Source organism: Larimichthys crocea, chromosome XVI (genome assembly GCF_000972845.2).
Source record: "Larimichthys crocea isolate SSNF chromosome XVI, L_crocea_2.0, whole genome shotgun sequence".
NCBI lineage: Eukaryota > Metazoa > Chordata > Actinopteri > Sciaenidae > Larimichthys > Larimichthys crocea.
The window spans coordinates 12,128,580-12,154,770 of NC_040026.1; the positions used below are offsets into that span (position 1 = coordinate 12,128,580).

The 26,191-nt window shown below is 39.5% G+C and overlaps 2 protein-coding genes across 2 annotated transcripts in view; one reads left to right on the top strand and one right to left on the bottom strand.

Moving 5' to 3' along the window:
• The first annotated feature begins 519 nt into the window (after positions 1–519).
• On the top strand, positions 520–3,084 carry desi1b (desumoylating isopeptidase 1b). The gene is made up of 6 exons (XM_027289190.1): positions 520–784; positions 918–939; positions 1,033–1,102; positions 1,211–1,320; positions 1,673–1,795; positions 2,349–3,084. The coding sequence occupies exons 1-6, from the start codon at positions 697–699 to the stop codon at positions 2,428–2,430; spliced, it is 495 nt and encodes a 164-aa protein (XP_027144991.1). The 5' UTR covers positions 520–696; the 3' UTR covers positions 2,431–3,084.
• Positions 3,085–8,623: 5,539 nt separating this feature from the next.
• Positions 8,624–26,191, bottom strand: part of shisa8b (shisa family member 8b) — a 31,741-nt gene continuing 14,173 nt past the window's right edge. Inside the window, exons 3-5 of the mRNA XM_010730813.3 lie at positions 25,701–25,825; positions 13,474–13,587; positions 8,624–9,519 (exon numbers count right to left, since the gene is read on the bottom strand). Of these exons, the coding sequence (XP_010729115.2) occupies positions 8,975–9,519; positions 13,474–13,587; positions 25,701–25,825 (784 nt within the window). The 3' untranslated portion in view covers positions 8,624–8,974. The remainder of the gene's footprint in view (positions 9,520–13,473; positions 13,588–25,700; positions 25,826–26,191) is intronic.

The window sequence follows — 26,191 nt, forward strand, 5'->3', positions numbered from 1 at the left end:
TTCAGCCAAATTTAGCACCGTTTTAACTCATGGCTTGTATGTGTACACATATATCATGTATATATTCAATACACCCTTTGTACTGAAGTATTCAAAAGTAAAAATGACATTTTCATAATTGGTGTAGCCAACTGTTTTCATTGCGTTTACAGACATTTTTAACTCTCTGAAACCGCCCAAATGCACTAACTTGCTTGTAGAACCATTCTGCTACACAAAGCAGATAGAAACACCTATAAAAACTATTAAAACAACATAGAAATTTTAAAAAGGACAGCTATTGACTGTTGGATGCACAGTTCTCATATGTCTGTTGAGTTTGTTTATGGACTCTGCTCGATACGACAGCTTGGCGTTTGCAAAATTCTGCATTCTGCCTTTGTGTTTTCAAATTTTTTGACATGGGTCCCAATGCTGCTGCCTTTTCTACTATCACTCGACGGCTCCCATCGTTCAATTAAAACGAGCCGGCTCTTTGAACCGGCTCGTTCACGACCGACACATCACTGGTCTCCTCTCACAAACGAAAGTACTTGTTGACAGAGATACATTGTTTGCTGTTACACCGTGACATATCAGCGACACCGGAAAACTCTATTACTATTTATATCTTTATGATATTTAGCCGTTCAACTCTTGGTAGTGAGTTAACTTTAAACTTTGTTATCTCAGGTTAACTAATTACTCTGTGTCACCATGGACCAAACTGACTCTTATCCAGTGAAACTGTATGTTTACGACCTGTCCAAAGGCATGGCCCGTCAGATGAGTCCCATCATGCTGGGTGAGTTCTGCAGTGAGTTACCTGACTTCAGTGAAGCCTTAACATGGGATAAACACCCTGAGCTGTGACTTTATTCTTCGTAAACCTGTTACATAGAATAAGTCATTCTTACTGGATTATGTTTCTGTCACAGGCAAACAGCTGGATGGGATATGGTGAGTGAAGTCCTCTCATAAACACCATGTGAGCTGTGGTTATCAACTTTCATTGGTTTTTATTGCATTGTGATCTTTTGGTGTGTCTTTTAGGCACACTGCTATCGTGGTCCATGGTCAGGAGTACTTCTTTGTAAGGGAAGGCATCAACAATTGTACACCTGTAAGATCCATATTTTCCTCATCATATTATCCCTTTGCTGTGGTCACTACTGTACAGGAAAATGCAAATAGTCCACTGACGCGTGTTTGTGTTTTTTTTGCGTCCTAGGGTGACACGCACCTGGGTCGGCCTGACTCCATCCTGGACCTCGGCACCACTGAGGTGTCTGCAGAGATCTTTAAGGAGTATCTGGATTCACTGGCAGCGTCCACATACGGGTAAAGGCTCATAGTTTTGATGTAGTGAGACATACATTTAGACATATTAATGACACTCTCTCCAAACTTCTAACTCCTAACTTTTCTCAAATCTAACCTTCAGTTTTGCAGGATGTTACTGCCTGGAAAGTACCCCTGTTTTTATTGGGCCAAGTGAAATTTCACTTTTGCTTTTAGAATGACAAAAGTTAACTTCTTCCCCACCTCCCCCCATCCTAGTGAATGTCTCTATCTTGACTCTTCCTGCTACTCACCCGCCCTTCTCCACCCTTGTCTGGCCTCGCCTATCTCTTCTCTGAACTTATATCTCCGTCTGCCTCTCTTTCTCTCTCCTCGTCATTCTCACGCACAGAAGTGGCACGTACAAACTGTTTGAGCACAACTGCAACGCTTTCAGCAACGACGTGGCTCAGTTCCTCACGGGCCAAAAGATCCCATCGTACATCACAGACCTTCCATCTGAAGTGCTCTCTACGTGAGTAAACTGTATTTAACAAGCTTCATAAAGCCGTTCTAACCTCACCGCTGATCTTCTTGTTCTCTGGGTATGTAGTTATGATGTTGTCACAGTGCTACATAGCTTGAATTTATAATATATAATCGATACATAAACAAATTGATACCATTTTGATGCTGAACTAAACCAAAGACAAGCCTCCAAGTTTAAACTTTTGAGCAATTTCTGTGTCCATCTGTGCAGGTAAGTAGTTTCACATTTGTCTCCTGTAACATAGATAACTTTTGACGCTCTAGTATTCAAATGCTGTCAGCTGACTACATTCAAATATCAGGTCCTCTTCCTAGAAATGGCACGAGAAGAGGTGATGGTGGATTTTGTCTTTTGCGTTCCACCTCACAGAGGAGGCGACACTGAGTAAAATTCAAATTTTAGTTATTGTGACACTGCGACTTGTGTCTGATGTGTTTCTCCTTCCGGCTCTCTTTCCCAGTGTGTATTTAATCTGTTTATTTTTTTGTCATTTGTTTAGACTTCCTTTAGGTGTAACTACCCTGTTTTGTATCTTTAGGCCTTTTGGCCAGACTCTCCGTCCCTTACTGGAATCCATGGCCATAAATCCCGGAGGCAACAACATAACAGGACAGCGATAGACGGGGTCTGTGCACATCAAAGAGAATACTTCCATTATTGGTTTACTCAACATCAGCCCGGCCTTTATAACATCTCTACCTGTGGTTGGCAGGTTGATCTTTGCATACGCCATTTTTCCAGCTAACCAGCCATTATTTGAACAGTCTTCTCTATTCAGCTTCATCTTCAGTTTCTGCACACCTGAAGGTTTAAGATGTGCCGGTCACTGAGGCCAGGAGACTAAATAGAGTAGACATTTACTCAGGATGCGATAAATCAAGTGCAGCTATGAGTTTTTATGTATTCTTACCTGCTTATAATGTTAAAATAGACTGCATGAGCTAATGACTAAAAAAAGTTGTCTCTTCCGTATATACAGAATGTGGTATATATATTTGACATGACCAGCAAAGCCTGACTAATCATAGTCCCTCATAGCCAGTCTTATCTCCACACTTCCGTTCAGCACTGTGTTTTTTTTAAGTATCAAAACGCTCACAGTGATACGTGAATCATTTTCCGTTTTGATTTTATTTCCGGTGTCATTAATATGACAGGACCGTACTCCAGGTCAAGGCCAGATTAAGTGAAACCACCTCTAAAGACTTATCTTGACTGTACATGTGTAACCTCTGAGCTGCCTGCTTCACTCATAAAGCTTAGGATTGTGTTTGGTCTCAACTCAACTTTATTTATATTGGTCGATCGTTTGTACTTCTACTGAGTTTCTTCACTTGCCAGGACTTGAATTTTGAGAATTTTGAATATCTGTGTTTGTGCATATTTACACGACTAAGTCAGACTTAGTTATATTTACAGAAGGTGTTTACACCTTCAACAACAGCCGCTTACCGATGTTACTGTGGGGCCATTAATCATGTGTTTGATGCCATCAGTGTCATTATCCTCCTCAGGAGTGTTACCTTCCTGAATATTTATGAAATTATTGTTGTTTTGGATATGCTTATTGTTAGTACTGTTTAACCGAAGGCTATTACACCTACTTTATCATCCTTAAAGGATGTCTGCAGGTACTTGAAAGTATTAAATGCCTGCAAGATTAATTTTACCTACACACACATGGTCTCACTTATAATTCTCTTAAATTGGATTGTATGATGTATTTTTTATTTACATGTTTATTCTAAATTAATATTCTATAGTTTTAGATAAATTAAACTCCCATTTTTAATGACCTGCATAGATAAATTAATTAATAAGAACATTTTGCACGCTATTTATACAAATATTGGTCTAAACAATCCTAAATTTACACTGAAACCCAGAACTTTGCTAAATGTGTGATTGTTAACTGAAGTTGTGACATTAAAATATCATTTATTTCTAAAAATTGTGCTGTGAAGTGTTTTTGTTCTCATATTTTAACAGTATGGATGCATTGATTTTATTCTGTGTTGACAAGAGTGTGAGTTTTAAAGGCTTAGGAGCCGCCTGTCTTAAAAATTGGTAGGCGATATGATTAAAGGACACTAACGTGGTTTGGGTTCTTGCAGTATCAAGAACAGCCACAGGGTGGCCCTACAGGCTCACTACAGGTGTGGGAGCTCTGTGCCACAATCCATCATGCAGATCATAAATCTTGAATGTTTTTACAGGTCTAAAATTAACAGGAGAATTTGTGGTTAGTGGGATGTTTATGATCATTGTTGATTCAAATATTGCAGAAGTACTGCAATCACTGTTAGTGAAACCACATGTGTGCTCTTAAGCTCCTGTCAGCAGAGAATGGTTAATTATCACAGCTGTTTTGGGGTTTATTCCCACCATTGACACACACACACACACTATTAACAAAGAGTTGTTCAAATGAAGCCATATTGACTAATTATGATGTTTTACTGGGGTAAGAAACTTGATCCCACAAGTAGCTTTCTTTGATACAAACACAAGTCAAAGCAAAACCTTTTATGAATTTTACAATCTTTAATATTTCATCTTCAAAAGTGGCATCAGTTACTAAACAATCCTCTGCAAAGAACATTTTGGGTATAAATTATTTGTTTTGTTGTAATAAGACGTACATGTACTTACAGTATATACACGTTTTTGCTACATACTGTACAGCACACCAATACACTTTGGATTTACTCGGCTATTATATTTGTATTTGTACATTTAGCCTATCATAGCTCTGTTCTCTTATATATTTGTTAAACAGATACTATAAAGTACTCTAAGACCCACAGAGGTTCATCATGCCAAAGTGGGATGAATTCCCTCCTTTCACTTGGTGCAAAGTAACAATTTCTATTGCAACAGTGGCAGTCCAGCATCTTTACACAGCACTAAACATCACAATCTTCTCTCTGCGTGTGCAAACTGGTATGAAACAAGCTGCTGCGTTCTCGTAAATGTTTCTTCGTAAATCAAACACAGTATTTGCACATCGTCACTGTTGTGTAATCACACAATAGAAACATTATCAATGCTTTAGACAACCTGTCGGCTTTATAGAGGCTTCATCCTACACTACAGTTAATTTGTGTCACTGTGTTTCGCCACTTCTGTGGGGAAAAAAAACACTGCGACAATGTGACATACAGTACAGTAGGCTTGCTTTATCCTCTTCTATTGCACGTTAGAAAATTGCACGAATCGCCTAATATAGATCTCTCTATGCATCGTGTTTCATGTTACTAAAATCTTTCACATGAAATAAAATCTGACATCAACAGCAATTATAATAAATACTCTTAGAATTAAAACGACTTAGTCCATACAGCCCTTATTCAAACAAAATATATAGGAAAGGCCATTAAATAAACTTATTTACACAGTATTCATAAATAAAGCGAAACATGTTATTTCCCAACAAAGTTACTACATAAAACCTAAAACATGTCATGTATTCCAAACGACTGAATCATAATGTACACATAATGTCAAACATTTATCATAAATCATCAACAGATGAAATAAGTGGTTTCATCTACAAATAAACAGTTGGGTATCGTTGTTTCAGGTGAAGAAAATGTGTGATTTCATACCAAGAAAAACATTGGAAGCACTCATGGCAAAGAGTCAAACTGCTATTGCTTATAAAAAAATGATTTTGCGTCTCTAAACCAGCAGATCTCAATGTTTGTAACTCACAACATTGAGCACTGAGAGGAAATTATGCCTGCTCAGGAGTAATTACAGACATGGTGAACATTTGCCTCAGATTCTGAGCAAGTGTTTGGTTTCTTGACCACAGATTCAGTCACAGTGCTCTTAACGTGATTAGTCAACGTTCCATTTTCTAGATTTCTTATTTAAACATACTGTAGAGAGAGTTAATATCTGAGAAACAAAGACTTTGCCAGTATGTTTGTATGTGCTAGTGGATGAGAAGCTGATGCTCAGTCTGAAGCAAGATGCCTCTTCAGGTCTGTCTTTGATGAGACCCTGTGTGTATCGTGTGGGGGTCATGAGGGCAAATATGGGGTGTACTGTATTGGGGAGTGGCAGTTATATTAGGTATCTGGATGATTTACCCTTCCCTGTTGATGGTGAATACCTTCACTTGGTTTTGATTCCTGCTGTTCAACAACTAGGATTTAGAAACATGTCTTTGTGCAAAGTTAAAGGTTTTGGCAGTGGCAGGGAAAACTGATTTGACGTCTTATTATATAATAACTTATGCATAACTTGGTGTTACTGTACGGGATTGTGAAGTCTAAGTGTTATAGAGAGACGTTGAAACAGTAAAGGTTACTAAATGCCTAGCTTTATTCCTTGATGTTGGTGAGGAAGTCTCCAAAGCTGACACCAGAATTAGATTTAGTATAGTGAGTGTGTATGTGATATCAGTGACGTCTTTGCTGTGGCCCAGTGTGTTTTATCCTGTTTACATGTCTGTAGTTTAGCTGGAAAGAGACATTTGGTTGTGCTGTGTTATATTGTGTTTGTTCTTGGCTCTGTTTCACCTGTATTGACCTATTTGCTTGACTCCTATTTGAGCTGCTACAAAGAACTTCACGCTCGAACCAAATAAAAGGTTTCGTATCATAAAATCCTCTCTGCTCTTTCAGCGCACATATTTAGGAAGCGTTGCCGGACACATGTGCAATCATCATTAACAGTTCACTTCATTGTGCAGTTCCTGAGGGTGTATTGCAACCCTGGACTTTCACCAACAAGTACAGTGGATGCATTAACTGTTGCATGCTCACAGCAGCAGCAGCTCTGCACATTGTCCTTTGCTGTCCAGGCTTCAGAGACAAGATGAGAAATGTCTAACGCTCCAGGCCTGAAAATGCCTCAGCGAATCCCCCTACAATGGTGCCTGGGGGTTGGAAATTACACAAAGGCATCCACACACGTCCATACACTCTGAGTTATGACCCAGACTGTTCAGTAGTGAGAGACCCAGATCCACAGTGACTCCTTCCCTTTCCTTCCCTTGAGGAAGGAAAACACGCAGCCATGTACGTTTGTTTTTCTATTTTTCCCTCCTCTCTCCTCTTCTTTTCTAAAGAGTCCCAGCCTCTGGCTCTTACTCTGTCCCTCTCTTCCCTCCTCTCCCTCTCTCTGGTCGGGATGGAGGCTGATGGGAGCTGACATGATGGTGGCATTGTCCTCACCGTTGAGTTAATGTGACCCCGGGGATGCTGTCCCTGTATGCTTGGCCTGATGGCACAGAATGTAAAGCGCGATCATCGAGGAAAGCGGGTGGGAGTTGCCGAAAGGGGTGAGAAAGAAATGAGGAGAATACAGCTGTGCATGGAGGTAGACCGAGAGATGCAACATAGTAGAGGTGTTTTTACAAGAAGAACAGGAAGAAATTTATTAAAGAAATGCACAAAAAGCCATCTATGGGGGCTGGAAATGACCTGAACTGTGTTACATTGATTTATGATTACACTGTAACTAAATATTATGGTATGGATTACATGGAGCTTATCTAAGTTAGTTAAGTCTTCAATCTTCTAAATGAATTCTTAGTTTCAAAGCCTGTTCTGAATAATTTCTGTGATCCAGTTAAATAAGGTACTAAGATTTAAAGTGAGATGTAATTTTTTTTTTATCAGCCTTCAATGATGTAGTCATATAATTTAAATATGTTCAAGTACATGAAGGTGGTAGCCAGATTTGTATAGTTACTATCGTTTGAAACCTTTATGCTTTGTTCATGCTTAATATAAGTTGGATTTTCACAATACCACAATAGCAATGGCACATTTTGAAAAAAATAAACGTGACTTGGTGCTCAGGGTTTTGGCTTCTGAATAATTTTTTCTGTAAACTCATATTTGTGCCAAAAAGACAATGATGAAGCAATGAAGAAACTTATGTTCCAGTTTTTATCAAAGGCGTACATCAATTTGCTTGCTTTCTTGCAGAGCGTTAGATGAGTAGATTGATACCAGTCACATGTCCCGACTATAAATATGTAGCTGCGAGCAGTTAGCTTAGCTTAGCTTAGCATAAAGGCTAGAAACGTAGAGAAAGAGCTAGCTTGGATCTACTAGCGCCTCTGCAGCTCATTAATTAACATGCAACCCTTCCAAAACCATAGTAGAATGATGAAACAATAAGACTCTAAGAAGTTATTGTGCCCTTAAGTAGATTTTGTTGCTAAGCTAAGCTAAGCTAAGCTAAGCTAAGCTAAGCAGTCAGCAGGAGCTTCATAAGTAGCATACATGTAGGAGAGTGGTATCGCTATTCTCATCTAACTCTCAACAACAAAGCCTGTATTTTCTAAAATGTTAAACTCAGTGAATGGGTTTAGAAGCACATGTATTATCAATATGTTGCTCTGGCTGCCAGTAGATGTAGATGTTTTAGTATATCTTCAATTCTGAGGTCTAACCTGCACGAGGTAAACCACAGAAATTGATTTTAAAGGTTATAAACCACATTTATATCAAATGCAACACATGGCAATGGCTATATGTTTGTACCGAATGTCTCTTTGAATTGAGGATATCAGGAACTATGGGCTCTGACTGCAGTTTTTGTCAGCTCCAGGCTCAGTGTGGAATGTTTTTAACAACCCATGACCATGAGTCAGGTTGTTATATTGCAGCCTCTACCGATGACGCACTGTACCTAAACTTGGTTACTTGGCTAACACAAACTCACTGTTGCCAAATCTGACAGGAAAACAGCATGTGAAACTATAGCACTGACTAAATCAAGCTTGCTTTAGCTATTGCAGGTAAGATCTTTGATGTTCTGTTCACCTATCCCTATTCCTATAAGGCCTGTGCAAACACAATGAAACCACACTGTAGTGCCAAAATCCAAAAAGTGGTTGAGAATCAGTGAAGGCTGTGTGACCTATAGGAGCCTGAGAATGGTTTTAAACAACCATGGTAGATTACCTTTCAGATAGAGTCTATATACTTTATTTGATCAATGTACAATACCCTTGTTGAAGTCCACATTATCTGCAAGAGTGGTGGTTCTGCTACGCCGTTTTTATCCACTTCATCTCTTTTAATCTTGTAAATCTGAATGTTGGACCAACTGTCCCAAACACTGGCATAAAAGCCAACACTAAAGACTTATGTTAGCCTGTTTAACACTGCAGCAGGACGCACTCTGAGGCCTCGGTGCTTAGACAGTCACCTCAGTCGTACTGTGAGTGGAGTAGGTCTTCTGTCTGGTGTGGTGGTAGTAGGTGGGTTGAGATGGATGCTGCCCCTGTACGTGCTGCACCTGCCCTGCCCCGCCTCTAGCTCCTCCATACATCGCCCCATAGGGCTGGTTAAAGAGATCCGGCAGGTTCTCTATGCTCTGCTGCCTCCGGGTCGAGTAGGCATGTCTCCGGTTGGCGTTGTGCACAGCGGAAGAGCTGCGCCCCGGGGCAGAAGCCTGCCTGTGCACGTGGCGGCCAGTTGGCTCCCAGGCTTTGAAGGCTGAGCTGGAGAGCTCCGGTTGTGTGGTGGTCTTGGGGAGGCGTGGATGCTCCAGGTGACTGGAGGGGATGGAGATGGAGAGAGGGGCGTGAAGGTCGTGGTGCGCTGACACAGGCTGGTGGATGTATGACTTGTCTTTTGGCTGTACAGGGACAGGCTGGAATCCAGGAGGTGACACTGGTTGGTACTGGGAGAAGTCCATGAGCGGATAGCTCTTGTAGTAGCTACTAGTAGCACTGTGAGCTGTAACAAAGAAAGAGTGGTGTGAGAGAAAGTACGGCACATTCATCAGTAAATTCTACAGTTATTTCAGTTTATTAGAACTAGTTTCAGACATCATTTATATTTCCATCAATGGCGACATTGCTACAAAGGAGTCATAAGAGGTGAGGAACATAACTGGTTTTGTCAGACTAGGCCCGATTCAGACCAAAACTGAATTTCAGTAAATCGCTGCAAGGTTGTGCAGCGATCTGTAGTGAGTTGGGGAGTGAGGGAGGCCGCTACGGGTGTGTTTATTTGCGCTGATTGAACTCATATGGCACAACCAGAGAAAATAACTTTTAATTTTGTTATTTGTCTGGCTTTCTCAATACTGGTGCTCCCTCAATCTCATTAATTGTCTATGTCGCTCACTCACTGCTCGTTCTTTCTCTCTTTACCAAACAAACACAAACCAAAGAAAACACTCTTTGTTTCACTATTTTGCAGCACAGACTGTGAGCCAGACACAGAATAAACTGAGCCAGAACTCAACAGTTCTTCTGGGCTTCTGGCTCCATCCTCTGTTTATGACCTTTAACAATAAAACCAGTAAACACATGTTATTACTGACCTGTTTAAACTTTATTTTCAATTTATTACAGTCTGATGCAGCTCTGAGTCATATGTAGAAGTAGCCTAAAATGAACTGTCAATAGGCAAAAGCACAGTCTGTCATTGTAGAAGCAGTGACGAGTGAATCACACATAATCCATGATGCATCTATGTTTACAACCTCCCAGCTCCAACCTGTCAGCAATGACATCGTCTTTTGCTCCTCAAACTATTTTACAAACTTTTAAAGGGAGACCATGAAACTTTTGAAAGAAGAAATGAAACATTAAACAATTAAATTAAACAAACACAAATGAAATATTTAAGCAATGAAACCCACAACTGCTCAATTAACTCAGTTTTACCGCTTTTGCAGCTGTCCTAGACAGTGACTGTGATTCCACCACCAGAAGCGCTGCAGCATGTTTCAGAAGTGTCCTAGAAGCGGCTCTGTGCTGTGAATACAGGTCTATAGAAGATCTGGTCGATTTTTAAAATCAAACTATACTTATGAAGACCGATTGTAAAAATGCATATAAATGGGGAAAAAAGGGAAAAAGTATAAAAGTATATTACAATTAACTTGGACTTTCTTGTCCATAAAATGTTAAATTCAGAAATAAAATGACTTTAAAGGATAACACATAGAGAGAATCAGAAGAAGGCAAAGAGCGGTCAGGTTCAGAGGGTTTGAAGAAGATCAAAGGGGAAAGCTGGTGATTTAAGTATTTCCAATTGGTGTATGCCCTCAAGGTGAATATGAGCGGTGTTCCTCTTCTGCTGGGATATGAGAAGGCAGAGAACAAGGAGAGCAGTGAGGAGGGAGAATAGAGATGATGGAGGTAAAGGTATGTGTGTCAGGATGTGGGGACATAATGCTGAGGGTTTATAAATACCCTCGCCTTGAGTGCAGAGTGTGTGTGTGTGTGTGTGTGTGTGTGTGTGTGTGTGTGTGTGTGTGTGTGTGTGTCATGTGCTGGCATGAATGTCACAGGGAATTATTTAAATCAACTAAAAACTGAGGTCATCGCCGCTAGCTAGATGAACACTAACCTTGTCTCTGTGTGCGTTTTTCATGATTTTGTCAGAATCCACTAACAACAGATGTTTGTTTTCATCTTTTTTCAAGAACTGTTGTTTTTTTGTTTTGTTTTTTTATCCGTCTGATTTTATTCAAAGAATGGTACTAAAACTGACACAACTCAAAACTTATATGTATATGTCTTATATATATTTACTCATATGGTCAGGTTGTATACCTGAATGTCCTGGTTGCAGATCACTGGTTGTATGTCACTGTGAGCGCCATTTACTCATTCAACTTAAAAGTTTATTAGAAACAGAAGCAGTTTTGTGTGCAATACTGTAATATTAAAGTTATGAGTTCATCTACATTCAACATTCAAAAGAATTGTTTTAGTCTAACACTAAGAAAATATGTTTTTTGAGCAATTTTATCTCAAATTAACTGGGAATATATTACATCTGACCATAAAATGACCAGGTTAATGTTTATTTTTATGGTTATTACACCCATACAAAATTATGTGTAATAACGTAGTCCTTTTATGTACAGACAATTACAAATATCTGTATATTGTCAATCAAAAGTTAAATTAACATAAAGTTTTATTTTTTATTTCTCTTTCTCACTGGTTTATTGAAAACAGCGTGCACACAGAACATCCCAGTACAATAACATTAAAGTTATGAGTTCATGTTACACAAAGTAACTGAGTCATGTGACCCTCATCTTGAGATTTCTATCCATTTAACACATTTTCAACCTAATAATAAAATAATCTATTAATGACATAGTCTATGGTAAGTGGGACTACCCAGGTTATTAAATGTATACTGTATATAATACACAATAATGTGACTAACCAAATTATTTTGTGTACAGTCAACTAATACATATTATAATCTTTGTTAAGTCAACTCAACATTAGTTTATTCGTTTTCTAATCATTTAATCATTGTACACTGCGTGTCATGTTAGATTGTAAAGATGGACTAAGGAGGGGTCTGGCTGATGGTCGACTTCTAATGGTACCTCAGAAGTGTGTGTGTTTATCTGTAGAGGACTTTGTTCTTGCCAGGCATCTCCAAGTGGAAATGCAGTCTATGTACAGCTGTTGCTTGAAACTTACACTCATGCTCAGTCAACCCTCTAAAGGTTAAGAAAATCTACCTTGACAAGCAGTGATTAGCCTTTGGCTCCCTGGTAGAGGATTGTTTTGTTCTAATGGCATGCCTGGGGTTCGGTGTAGTTCTGTACACCATTACACCGACTATTATTCAAGGACAACAACAGGAAACCGTCTGTACAGTCACCTGGTAAAAACCCCACAGCCTCTTTTGCAGGCTGTGCCTTTGCAGTTACATCACAAATCTCTTACAAAACAAGTCTTGAGGCATCATAAAAGTGCAGTGCAGTGTTTCAAAAAGTGAAAAATATTACATTCAAGTTGTGCATGAAGACAAAAATCCGATATGGTAGATTTGTGTTCATTTATGTTACTGTAAGATAATCTTAACTCAATAGTTTATTCATTGGTGAGCAGTAAATTGGGATTTCATAATAAATCATCATTATTTTATGTCGTAGCTGTCAACATAACTGATGTAGTTATGCATAATGTAACATACACATGAATTAAATGCCAAATGCAAGAGGGAATATAGATACAGTTTATATTGTGGGAACTACAGTGTATAGTTCATATATTTTACACTTATATTTTAAGTCAATAAATCAAAGTAAATATCTGTAGCTGTGTCTGTGTTCCTAAACAAGTGTGCCAGTGTGCTAGTCAGACCTTTAGATATGACAATCATATGTGAAATTGATCATAAGCATCAGAACTGTTTGAATTCAGTTCAAGTTTTATTTTGTAGTTAACATTCACCAGTTGCATAGTCTTTATCATGTTCGCCTCAGTAGTTCTGCCCCAGAGCACCAGTGCTGCTCCCAGAGGCTGCGCTACATGAGAAACATTTATTATAGAACTCTGTCCTTGGTAATGACCTGTGCTGTCTGCTTAACTTGGCTAAAATATCGTGGCACAGCAATCTTAGCTTTAATTAAATCACAGTAAAGTTGCTAATTAAAACAAAAAAAGTCTGATTATACAGTTCCTTTAGGCTTGTCTGTAGATCATGGAGAGCTGTGGAGTATATCTACTGTAAGAGTCACTCTTTAGAGACAATTACAGTTATCAAAGCAATCGCACCAGGAACAGCGTGGGATAAACTCTCCGTTTGATAAGAGTCCCTCATCAGTTGACAGCTCCTGTACTGCCAGCCTACTGTACTGTAAAGGTTACTGTGTCAGTCGGAGTCAGCATCATTTTGTGCGTGCTTGTGTGTTCGACTTACCCACAGCTTTGAGGGAGGTGTATTTGTTGAGTCCCACTGTGCTGTGGTTGCTGTGCGGTTGTGGAAGCCCTTGTCCAAATGGCCCGTATGCTGAATTATTCAGATGATACTGTTCTGGTGAGAGACAAGCAGAGACAGAGGCAGAGATCGATTTCAGTATCATCACAAATTAAGGAAAAAACTGAACAGTCGTGTTTGCTTTCGAAGCAAAGAGTCTGGAGTATGCATCCTCAGCCTGGGAACCAGACAAATCTGCGAGGTCGTGTTTTATCTGCTCTGGCAGATGCGTCTGGTCTCCCTCCCATTCAGATTTCCAAAAGTCCTGGACCTGGTTGAGCTAATAACAACCGTTTATCTGATATAGAACGCAAACTTATTGAGACATTTTTTTGTAAACACCACATTGCTGCCACTGATATATATGTAAATGTTTCTCTTGAATAAAAACAGCTGGATGTTATATTTTCTCTTAAAGAACAAACTGGATTTAAAGCTTTAGTTGATAAGAAATATATGTTTTCTGACTGGATTAAGTAACTTTAATTCACCAGCTATGCTACATCACGTGTTATTGTTTGGTCTTAGGTCTGTCCAGTTGCCTCCAGAGGCATTTTTGGTCTATTCCTGTTAAATTATAACAAATCTAAAATGAACTGAGATGCCAGACTAGTGCATCTTGTCCCATATATACAAATAATATTTGCTTTTTTATACTTCAGTTCCCTGTTTTAAAGATGTTGTAACCATACTGTAGTTGCCATATGCAGTTCATAAATAAATAAATTAAAAGTGCTGGCATTGAACCTTGGCTGCATTAACCCCTAAGGTAGCCCTGGAGCAGAAATAAGCAGCCCCAACAGTTCGTTCAACTCTGTGCACCCTGTCACCTTCAAGCACCCAGTGTGTACAGTGCAGCAGATTGCACATGGCAGCTTCATTATGATTTGCCTACAGCACTCCTGTAGTATCGCCTGCCCAAAGTTTGATGTGTGGTAATTTCATGACACACATTCAATTCAAATCATTTGATTTGTCACATATAAGCACACAGGTACAATCATACTGAAATGCACTCCTTTATGTACAGGATAAGAACAAGATAGGACCTTTGGGAGTAAAATCACAACTGAAGGCAAACCACAGTGAACTGGGATATGGGGTGTGGAAATCAGAAATGTACTGGACAATCAGAAACATTGTCATTGAACAAACAGAGAAGACAGAGAAGTCTTTTAGACAAACTTTCCTCTAAGCCTATAATAGTGTAGCACTCGTTTGTATATTCAAAAAGTAAGCTTTACAAAGAAGTTCTGTCCCTGTACACTTTGTCACATTTGTAAATCTATCTAATTACTGCATGAAGTGGGTGTAGATTATTGGACCCAGTACCGAAATTTGTTAAATGCATACAGACAAATTTACTGGGCACTGACGCACAGAGCTGCCAGTTGGCTGTTGAAGCTGCTGAGCTTTCATGAAGCATCTTTACATAAAAATGATCTCTTCATCTTTCAGTCAGGGATTTAAATAATTTAGGCAATTTTTTTGCCTTTTTTACTCGAGCAAAAGACCATGAGCAAGTACAAAAAAACATACTTCACAGTGCCAGTTGCACCTGAAAATTTAGTTTGCTAATTAGCTTCATTTGTCTTTCCAGGATGGTTTTTGGATTATAATACAGAACAATGAATATTTATTTTGCTGTCAGGCAGGTGGTTTCTTTGCAGTGTGTTCAAGTGCAACTTTTGTTTTTATCTTTTTTTATGCCAGTCGATAGTGGAGAAAGATACCTTCAGGCTGGACACATGAATCTCTCAGGTTGGAATGTGTTGAATCTGTTGAAATGTCACATAAACGCCGGATTAACATGAGTTAAAAATCATCTCCATTTTGCCTCTTGGCTGCTGACTTTGGGCGAGACAGCCCACCCCCCCCAACCCTGACAGCCAGCCAGTCCCATGCTAAATGAAGTGAGGTTAATGAACAATGGAACAAACTAGCTGACAGAGAGAAGCCCTGGCTATTAGCATTAATGAAGTCCACTGATGCAGCCAGCGCACTTGATGTCAGCCCCAGGGATGGATGGACACGCATGCAATGCTCACAAATGTCCACACGAACACACACACACACACAGGCAACATGCTTTTTAAGGTCATTTGGATGAAAACAACAAAATCAGAGGTAGATAGCATGATTGTTCAACATTTTTAACCTACAAAATGTGTTTGTATGTTCACTTGACACATCTTTTGATTGAATGAAACAGTGTCACATTGCGACACACAGACAGAAGACATCTTCACATCTGTGCTAAGAAAGAGGTGTATACGGCACAACTTCTGAATGCTGATCGCTGCACGCACACATGCACATGCCAAAGAGACACACAGAGTGAGAGAGCCGTGTGTGGTTTAGATGATGAAGTGAGACGGCAAGCTGGCGAAAGAGAGAGAGAGAAACATGAAAGATGTTCTGGTGGAATGAATTAGAAAATGATGCTGATGCCAGAGGGGTGGAGAAGTGTCAAGATCTCGTCTTTACAGTAGCAGCATTTGCACTTACAACTCTGAGCTTCTACCTTAATCACACACACACACACGCACAATGATGTGATGTGTGCACTGTAGTTTAAGCTGATTAGCCTTGGAGTTTGTGTGTGTGTGTGTGTGTGTGTGTGTGTGTGTGTGTGTGTGTGTGTGTGTGTGTGTCACCCAGTGTAATTTAGCAGTGCTGACCTCTCTGCATGTGCCAGATTAGCGGATTATGAGGATCCTTTTCACACTATCTTCATCATCATCATCATCATCATCATCATCTTCTTCTACAACTCTCTTCTCATCATCATCATCATCTATTGTCCGTCATGGCAACATCAAATGACAAGACAAGACACGTTGGTACTGTACTGTATATTGACTTGTTGTCGTGCGACTGTGGATGCTGATGCATTTAATAACTCCACTTAACTCTTGTCACTGGTGGAAAAATAACTGGTTGGTTTTTATTTTTATATTTCACATAATTCTTCTTGTCAGATTTCTTGACATCATGTTTCTATGTAACAGATTATTCAGTTCAACCACATCCCTCCCAGCTCCCACAGAGAAAATCTTTATTAGCTTCTGATAAACAAGTCTGATGAAGAAGCAAAAAAAAATTCTCTGCAGGAGCTATGTGTTTGTGCAGATTTATCTCTTTCATAGTCTGTTGAAAAAGATCCAGCACCCGTCCAAGTGGACTTTATTATTGTGCATGTCTTATTAATCGTGTTCACCTTCATATCTTTTTCCCAGGCTTGTTGTACGTGGCTCTGTTTCTTATTTCACATTCAGTACATTAAAAAAATAAAAGTCAGTAAATCTCAAACAATCTTCTGAACCATGAGATGGAGATATGAAATTCCACTTTTCCAGTGTGTTTGGTATCTGTAACTTGTGAAAATAATGGTAAACTACAACATTTTTTGTAGGAGTGTAGGAGCCACACAACCTGCACATACACCCACATACACAGAAATACTAACAATACCTCTTGATGAGTTCATCCGGTTGGCTTGACATCCCCTTTTTTAGGGTACAAAGTTTCACTGATTATGTAAGAGAAGTATGAAAGTGCATGTGCAGGCCAATACATGAAACAGGAACTGAAAGAATTAGGAGAGGTTCTGGATCTGCAGCATGGTTGCACATATTAATTTCTCCATTAAGCACCACTAAGTGAATGTCTGGCATTTTTTAAGCGCAGAAGAAGAGGGCAGGAAGGCTGCTTAATGGGTTATGTAACATCTTTTTGTCTCAGTGGGAATCACAGACAGCAGACAATTGAGGTGAAGCTCACGTCTCCATTGTAGAATCTATCTAAATCATCCAGGAGTGTGGAAACAAGCTGACAGGATCAGAAAGACAAAGAGAACTAGTTGTGGAGGCAGCGTCATGTGTGTAAGTGTGTGTTACTTACACTTACATGTAAAAGCAGTACAGTCTGTCTTTTAAAGACAACTTTGAATTCAGGTTACACACTGTAGTGTAACTTAAAGGTCCGGTGTGTAGGATTTATTGGCATCTAGAAGTATAATTGCTGATGCAACCTCCTCGTTTCACCCTGTCCTTTCTATCATGAAGGAGAAATTGATCGTACAAAAAACGTTAAAGGCCAGTGTTAAGTTTGTCCATTTATATTTTTATACGATGGTTGACTCAGCGACATGTTAAGTACATGAATTATTTGTGGGTTTTGTGCACATATGCCTATCAGATTAGACATGAGTTGAATCTTTAATAGGTCGATACGTTACTTTACTGTGAAAATTGCAAAAACACCACAAAAGTCCTCCACACTAACACACAGTTTGCCAAGCCCTTTGCCTAAAGACATGATGATGCTCAGAGGAGACAGATAAAAAATAATTGTTTTTCTCATTAGCACAATAAAATTCAAGTTACTTATTCTGGCATAGACCTCAGTTACATTCAGTCTCTTGAACTGACTGTCAACTGACCAAATGTCCTAAAAGGGAATTAACTAGGGTCACTCAAGTGTGTATTGAAGAGATGGGGCTAATATGACAGCTCTGTGTCCATGGATTCATTTTTCTTAGTAGAGGATTAATGAGGAAAAGCCAGAAGATTATTTCTTGGCTAGAAGTTGAGAGATTTTAAAGAGGAGCGGTCTTGAGTGTTAGAAACTAAGAATGTCAATTCAGTAAGAGGATACAATAATATGATTCAAACATCACAGAGCCAAAGGAACAGTCAAACATGCTCTTGTTTGCCAGCAACGGTTGTCTTAGTGTTTTTAAGGAGTCTTCAACCCACTAAAAACTCTGACTATTGATACAATAAAGTGAAAACAAGGATCAAAATGGATTCAAATGAGTTGGTTTGTAGTTTAGATTTGACTCAAAACACTGCAATGTGTCAGCAATCCTCTGCTGTGAAGTAGAAGAGCAGTATTTTCTTGCCTGCTGCTACAATATGGAATAAAATGGCATTCAGTATCAATGTATATGAGAATAAACCCTATCAGCCAATCCCTGTGCAAAACAGTGATGCTCTCTTTTCTTAAAGAGAGGTAGAAAAAAGTAAAGACAGAGATAATGACAGAACTGTTGGCTTCTCTGTATTTTTTCATTTTTTAAGACAAGTTGATAACAGAACTTAATAAATAATACAGCAATACCATTTAGTCATAAATCATTCTCTGAGTAGCATTTTTTCAGATTAAACATTTTTCTCTCATCATGCTAAATACAAGGCTGTCAATAAAATAACGAGGCATACTGAATATTTGACTTCCCGGCTGGTCTGAAAGCAGTTAGTAGAGTTTTAGCAGAAGCACTGATGATGATGCCCACATTCAGATTTAGATTAATTTTCAGGTCACCATCTTAAGAGGAGTTAGATTTTTTTTGATGTCATGGGATTCCTCTATCTTACACATTCCTGTACCATCTGCCTGCTGGTTTCACTGGTGTGCCATTGTGAGCGCTCATGACCGTGAAAAGCACTAAGAAAAGCGGTGAACATTGCCGACATGTGTCTCTGTATATAGTGTGTGTTCTGTGCATCTCAGAGTGTGTGTTTGTGGGTAAAGTGACACATAAAAGGAGTCTTAAGTGCCGTGGGGGATAGTGATGAAGGCGAGAGTGCGCTGCATGGCGTCTGTCATCAACAAGATGAAATACGAACGTCCTCGTGTGTCTGTGCGAGAGGGAGCGATGCTACGAGAATAAAGACAGCGCAGACAAACACAACCCTCCTCCACCCCCCACGCACTTCATAATCCTCGCCATGTGCGATCCGTTGAGTCGGTTGTACACACGTCTTCTGTCAGAATAATCAACATGAGCTACGATTCATCCTGAAATCAGTCGTTTTCAAGTATTTTGTCTCTCAAGACCTCAGGGAAGGGTTGAGAGTGCAGGAAAACATTTGAAAGAAGACCAGAGCTCAAAAAAGCAACAAATCTGACAGCTGGGTAAAATAACATTTTCAAAAAGGGAGTGAAGAAAAGGTGAAATTTGTGAAATTTGTTGCTGGGTCATGCTACTGCAGTCATCTTTGGTAAATAGGTCAACACTTTTTTTTTTTTGCTTCAAGCTTTCTTTCTTTAATGACTCATGTTTGTTGGAGACAATATTTGAATATTTTCCTCCTGTCCTCTGTTCACATCAGCTGCTGATGGTTCACGTAAATCTCACAAACTGTCCAGAGATTTCTGAGACTTTTTAAAAATTTTCTAACCTTTAAAGTCACAATGAAAGTGGATACAACATGTGGGCAGGCTTTAGGCTTTTCAAATCTTACAAGATTACTTAAAACTGGGTGTAGCTTAGCCAATACAATAGAGAGTTGTGGCAAACTGCTGGACTCCTAAACATCCTAAAAAGTAAAAAAAAAAGAATCACGTTGACAAACTGACTTAGTAATGACATGAGTCGCTACAAGCGAGTGGTCATACCACACCAGTTAAATGTAATGAATTATGCAAAGGTTTTTTTTTATTGCTTCATGAATCATACTTTTTAATTGTAAGAGGAAGATTTTGTGTAAGATGAGTCATGTTTTAAAATGAATGTCAGCCACAGAGAGAATGACAACAGGCCTTTTAACACAACCCAATAAGTTCAAATGTGTGTCAATTACTGTGAGCGTAATGAGCGCTGCTTTTTCCAAAGGCCCCTGTCTGCCATATTGTCTACTGTGGAAAAACCAATACTGCTCATCTGTTTTCTGTCCAGGCAATCTATGTAGTGTTCCACTATGTCCTGTGGCTCAATTAGGCATCATTTTGCATTACATTTTGTATTTGTGTACGCACACAGTGTGTGTCGGCTTAAATTCATAGTAGACTTTAATAAAACAAAAGGACTTGTGCAACAGTTCAGACATGAGGATGAACAGAGGATGAAGATCTGGGACAGAGGGAGGTGATTCATGATGTGAAGCAGTGACGTGTGGACCCTCAAATGTCAAGCTGTGAGTTTTCTTAAAATCAAAAAGAATATATGTGCAGACAGCTTTTAGGCGACGTGTTATAAGATAGTCTTCAGACAAAATTGTGATTTTCTTCCTCCCAAACATGACTTGTTATAGTGTGTTCTTGTGTGATTCAATAAGGATTTTTGTTTTGTTTTATTGACACAAAGCAGCCCGCTGGACAAAGTTCTTTTGGTGTGTTTCTATTGATCACAAACAGCCAGTGGACATTTTCCTCCTCTGGGAAGAAGTGGGTGTAATGTGCATAAATATGGAACACATTAGCATCAATAGGTATCATCATCGACACTGATTTCTCTGCCAAGTTCCCTGCCTTTCACTACTGTCACTTCACATTAAGAAGTGGACTCACTTCTTACACATGCTGTTTCCTCTGCAAGACTCCACCATGTGCTTTAAAAACATTAAGTAGACATCTGGCCCTTCAGAAGCTGCTGGATGATCGTGTCAATCCCCAAGCAGTCAGTGGTTCTCAGCAGTGGGAGATTTAAAATTCATCAGCATGCCGTCGACAACTACACAAGACTTAAACCTTTAGGAGGGCAGCAACAGGAGGAACAGCAGGAGTGAAAAGAGAGAAAAGGAATGAAGGAACCGTGGTAGGGTGTAGGAGTGATTGAAAAGCGTATTTGTAGTAAGTGTTTGGAAACAGAGAGAAAATCAGAGAAAGAAGAGGAGAATCAGAGAATCAGAGGGGACAGAAAACTTGACATGATCTAAATACAGTGTTAAATTATATATATGAAATTAATAAAACTTACCAAAACCATCTTTGGTCTTAATCAATCACTACTCCTGGTTTGGTCAAAATAAACTCTTGATGAACAGAGTTAGATACACAAAATGGACTGCAATGGCTGCAAAGTAGTCCTTGGGGATCGTCAGTAGTACACCCACTAAAAGTGCATGTTTTTGCCACTGACAAGCTCAGCTTGCGTCTCACAAGATTATAGACAGGATTCCTACAGAGACCTTTTTGTGAAATAGTAAGATTATTTTTGTTTAGCTTTCATAGCATTATTGCTCACCACCAGACTCATTGACAAAAAGAGTTATTTTACTTTGCAGAACTTCAGCCTGGACAGAAACAAATCCAACAATCACCAACTCTAGTTTGGTCAAAATAAATACAGAGCTACAGATGAAAAAACAAACAACCATTGGTTTGTTTCACATGGATGGACTCACATGCACCAACATACACATTCAGCACACTATTACCCCACTATATCTTCACATAGCAGATATATTATTTGCTGCTGTATTAATGTTCTAAATCTCATATAATATTTAAGCTTATTAGCTGGCTTGTTAACATAAGCCTATATTTACTTGTAGGCCTACATTCAGGAATCCACTGGGCTAAGCTTACGTTAGCCGTATTGGTACATAAATGTTGGCTGCCTTCTTGTTGAGCCACAGTGTTTCTTTTTGTGTTTCTTTGTATTTATGCACATCCTGATCCAAATCTGAATGGCAACACCTGCATAAACCTTACCATCCCAAATATAACAGCACATCTGCATATGAATGCAGAGTCTGTAGGCAAGGCACCAAGGTTTTGGAACTGAAAGCATTCTGTAGTGTAAGTAGTATTCACCAGTCGTGTTGGGGTGAGCTTTGGTTGCTAGCAGGTAAAGAGTCTATGTGGAGAGCAAATGCAAACTCGTAACCAATCAAATTTTTGTCGCACCTGTCAAGTTGAGTTTTTGTCCTGTCTCCATGTTTGTCTTGTGACTTCCTGTTTTATTTTGGAAATGAACTCTCCTCTCGTTTCAGGTCACTTGCTCCTCCTCATGTGTCACCAGTCTGATTGTCTTCCCTGATTCTCCACCTGTTCCCCATGTCCCTCATGTGTGTTTATAGTTATCCTGTGCCAGTGTGTCAAGTCTTTAGTCCTGAGCACAAGCCCTCTTGTCACAGTCTAGTTAGAAGTATTCTCGTAATCTAGTTTTTTTGTTGTTTTCTCCTTGTTCCTCGTAAGAGTGATTTCTGTTGGCCTTTGCCTTTTGTAGTTAATCCTGTAGTCTAGGTTTTTGTTTTCTTCTATTGCTCGTTAGAGTGATTTTTTTTTTTTGTAGGTTTAGTTTAGTTTGTGCTTTTGATCATCCCTCATCGTGAGGCGCTTTTTGTTTTCCCAGTGTTACCCAGTGTTTCGAAATAAAGTCATCAGCATCACCCCGTACTCTGCGTTCGAGTCCTCTGTCTCGAGTTCCCCGTTGTCACTTTTGTCTGACGAGCTTTGTTAAAGTTGTCCAGATTTTTATGCAGATATCTGTTCATTTGCAGAAATTTGTCTTTTTCTCAAGGTACTAATCCGACTGCAAAGGAAGTCTTGGCCCAAATATCTGTTTTCTGGAAGCCCAGAAACATCGACTGTTTTCTTCCAAAGCTAAATTGTAAAGACTTTACAACATACTGTCTCTGGGCAGCCGCTGTACACGGTGTGTATGCTTTACCATGACGTGAAGTTCTGTAGATTTTCTTTTCAACCAATTCTAACAAGCAGCTAATTATATAAATAAACTTACACCCAGCCGGCAGAGATCATGTTAGCTGCTCAGATCAACTGAATATTTATGATTTCATCACTGCAGAGCCACCTTATGTAGTATCTGAGTATCACGTCTTCTTTTCAGTCCAACACAGATTGATAGATTTAGATGTGTTGGTACTGCAGGCTCTCTGGCCACAAACAGCATTTACTCAGCAGCTTGGAGATGAAACAATAAGGCTGCTGCCAGTGTGGCAGATTTGCCCTACAAACATCTGTTTTCCTGTTTTTTAATGTTGCTTCCAGCTCGTGTATCTGTTGCCCTTTTCAAGTGAGTGTGATCAATGAAACACTCTGGAATAAAGGGTCCACCACATACAGTATACATAGCCATAGTCATTAGCGGTGTGCGAAATTCTGCATCGCAAAAAGATAAGAGGTGGATGCTTCAGGGGATCCTCTCATATCAAACACTCCACCCCTTTCCTTTCCTTTCTTGACACACACACACACACACCCATGTGCACTGACATGTTCACACGCAGACGCACAAACATGCATACTAATCACACACAGTCACAACCAAATAGAGCAACAGGCCAACGTATCATGATACTCTTAGAAAGAGTGACCTGATAAATCTGTGTTATATGCAGGCTGTTGTATCTCGATGTATAGAGAATGTCTGGAAAATGGCACATGCTGCCTGTAGGGGTGCAGCCTGCTTACATTAACATACTAATTAAACAGTTTACGTGTGTGAGTGTAGCGCACCAGTGTTGCACGTGCAACAAGCATGTGTTCTACTTTCAGATCTATTGTTCAGTCTCTATCTGTGCTCTCTCCCCTCAGCCCTACCTAAATAAGTCTCAGCAATGTGCAGCAGACATCTTTTTAAACACTCTGTGCTTTGTTCTGTTCACTGAATCACTGCTGCCAGTTCAACCTGATTGGTTGTCAGACTGCTCCTGGTAAATACTGAAAGAGTGTCTGAGCAGAGATCAACTTGTTCGCCATGATGAGCTAGGGTGGAGTGAAATTACATTTTAATGTTGAATGGATGTACCAGCATTCACCTGTTTTAATCACATTTTTAACTCCATCAGCTTGTCAATCATCTTTTACAGCGGTATAATGGCACCTTCTCCTGCTCAGCTTGACTCACATTTACAGCCCCTTTGCTTTTTCTTTGATTTTCTGAAAATGAGTTTCAAACTTGTGGTAAGTTTGGTTGGAAACTGAATCTGACTCAGTGCGTTACATGAATGCACATTCTTTTGAGTTGTTATCTGCACATTGCGTATATTCTTTATATTTTATACTGTGAACGTTTGCACATGCTTTGATCAATGTTTTGCATCCTCTTCATTCACTGTACAGCTGTAATTATTTTTTGGGGCATTGTTTTTGCCTTTATTTGACAGGACAGACTAAGACAGACAGGAAAGTAGGGTGGGGAGAGAAATAGGACATGATTTACAGCAAGAACTTGATACATGGGGTGCACACTCTACAAGGTAAGCTTCCAGGCCACCAGCTTTTATCATTTTTAAAACAGAGATACTTTCATTTTGCACCTGTTTAATTATCTGAGCAGGAAAATACAATAAGACTCTCCTCGCTTTCAACTCTGTCTAAGACTCATAAGAGTAACTCCACCGTGGAGATCATCTGTGAGATAAAGTTCAAGTGTCTGTGTGGCTGGTGTCGTGTGTGTGGGTGAGAGGTAAAGAGAGATGGAGGCCTGTGGGGAAAACAAGAGTGACAGACTGGAAGAACTCTGACAGCAAAGAAAGCTACCTGTCTCTGTGTGTGTGTGTTGGTGTGTGTTTGTGTGTGTGTGTGTCTGTGTGTGTCTGTGTGTAACTGACAGGGAGAAAGAAAAGTGAGATAAGGATTGTTTGTGTTACTTTACGTGGTGTAAATTTGCTCATGCTGGTGAACTTGTATGTATTTTATTTATATTCTTTTCACCGCAGTACATAACCATTCTGTGTGTTTGACTCTCCTCCCTATATCATTTTAATAAAAACAAAGAGAGTTTTATTTGTGTCTCGAGATTTCACTGTCACAGTGTCCTGGATACAAGTGCACCGAGATCCAATTTTTTTTTTAGATCCTAGACTACATTTAAAACTTTCTGCTACAGATGATTTCACTTTTTGTGATACAATAAACAATAGTTCTCAAAAAGAAGGATAAGAAAATAACAAAACCGTCTTACACTGATACAGTTAAGCCTTTCTGATTTAAGCTTTTGACATTTTGTTGCTGATACAAATTAGTCCTGTGGTACACTAGTGACTTGTACGCTGTGATTAACACAAGTCACTACTGCCTAGCCACCCTGCACTAGACAAGATCATTTAGATAATGGATGGAGCTGTGAGACGGTTAGCACTCTATGAATACATTTGTTGATCCTGAGTAAATTTTTTAGCCTGAACTGAAGATGCAAAGCTCCTCTGTCAAGAATCACAAATGTAGTGAACTTCATTACATGTGTGACTCTGCACATATTGCTGTTCATTATGGGAATAGAACAAAAAAGAAACTGACTGAATTCACACACGAAACTTCACTGTATTTCTACTAGTGCTGCTAATATATATTGTACATTAACCTGGATGCAACTGTGAGTGTGTGTGTGTGTGTGTGTGTGTGTGTGTGTGTGTGTGTGTGTGTGTGTGTGTGTGTGTGTGTGTGTGTGTGCACTCTCTCTCAGCACTCACCACTCCTGCTGCGCAGCATCCTGGCTGAGTTGCCATTGGCTCTCCCTCCGCTGGGCGAACTGGCTGCGGCGTTTTCCACCGAGCTCACCTCAGCTCCCTGCTGCTTCAGCAGGTCTGTCAGTGTCCTGGAGAACAATACACACACACACACGGACACAAAAATTAGAGCTCATCATGTACTTTTCACTCCAAAGATAAACCAGGTTGAATCAAGGTTAAATACTTGGATCTAAGATGTTTTAATTATGTCTAACAGATCATAAGATCAGACCACTCAGTCTTCGACATCTCGTGCATGTTATTTGAATCCCAACCAAATGACTGACACAAAAGAAAGAGGAAAGAAACATTTTTGACTAATTCACACTGCAGTAGCTGCACAGCTTGATTCTAAACTGATACCTCTCTGTATGTCTGTCAATAAATAAGACGATAAACATCTGTTATCCAGATGTGGTTAGCTGATCTCCTGTGAGGGCTTTTATGGACAG

What these genes read in the sequence shown, in the direction of transcription:
- desi1b (XM_027289190.1), top strand. Translation starts at nt 697, where the DNA reads ATGGACCAAACTGACTCTTATCCAGTGAAACTGTATGTTTACGACCTG. An exon ending in CTGGCAGCGTCCACATACGG is followed by an intron (nt 1,321 to 1,672) that starts GTAAAGGCTCAT and finishes TCTCACGCACAG; the next exon opens with AAGTGGCACGTACAAACTGT. An exon ending in CCATCTGAAGTGCTCTCTAC is followed by an intron (nt 1,796 to 2,348) that starts GTGAGTAAACTG and finishes TTGTATCTTTAG; the next exon opens with GCCTTTTGGCCAGACTCTCC.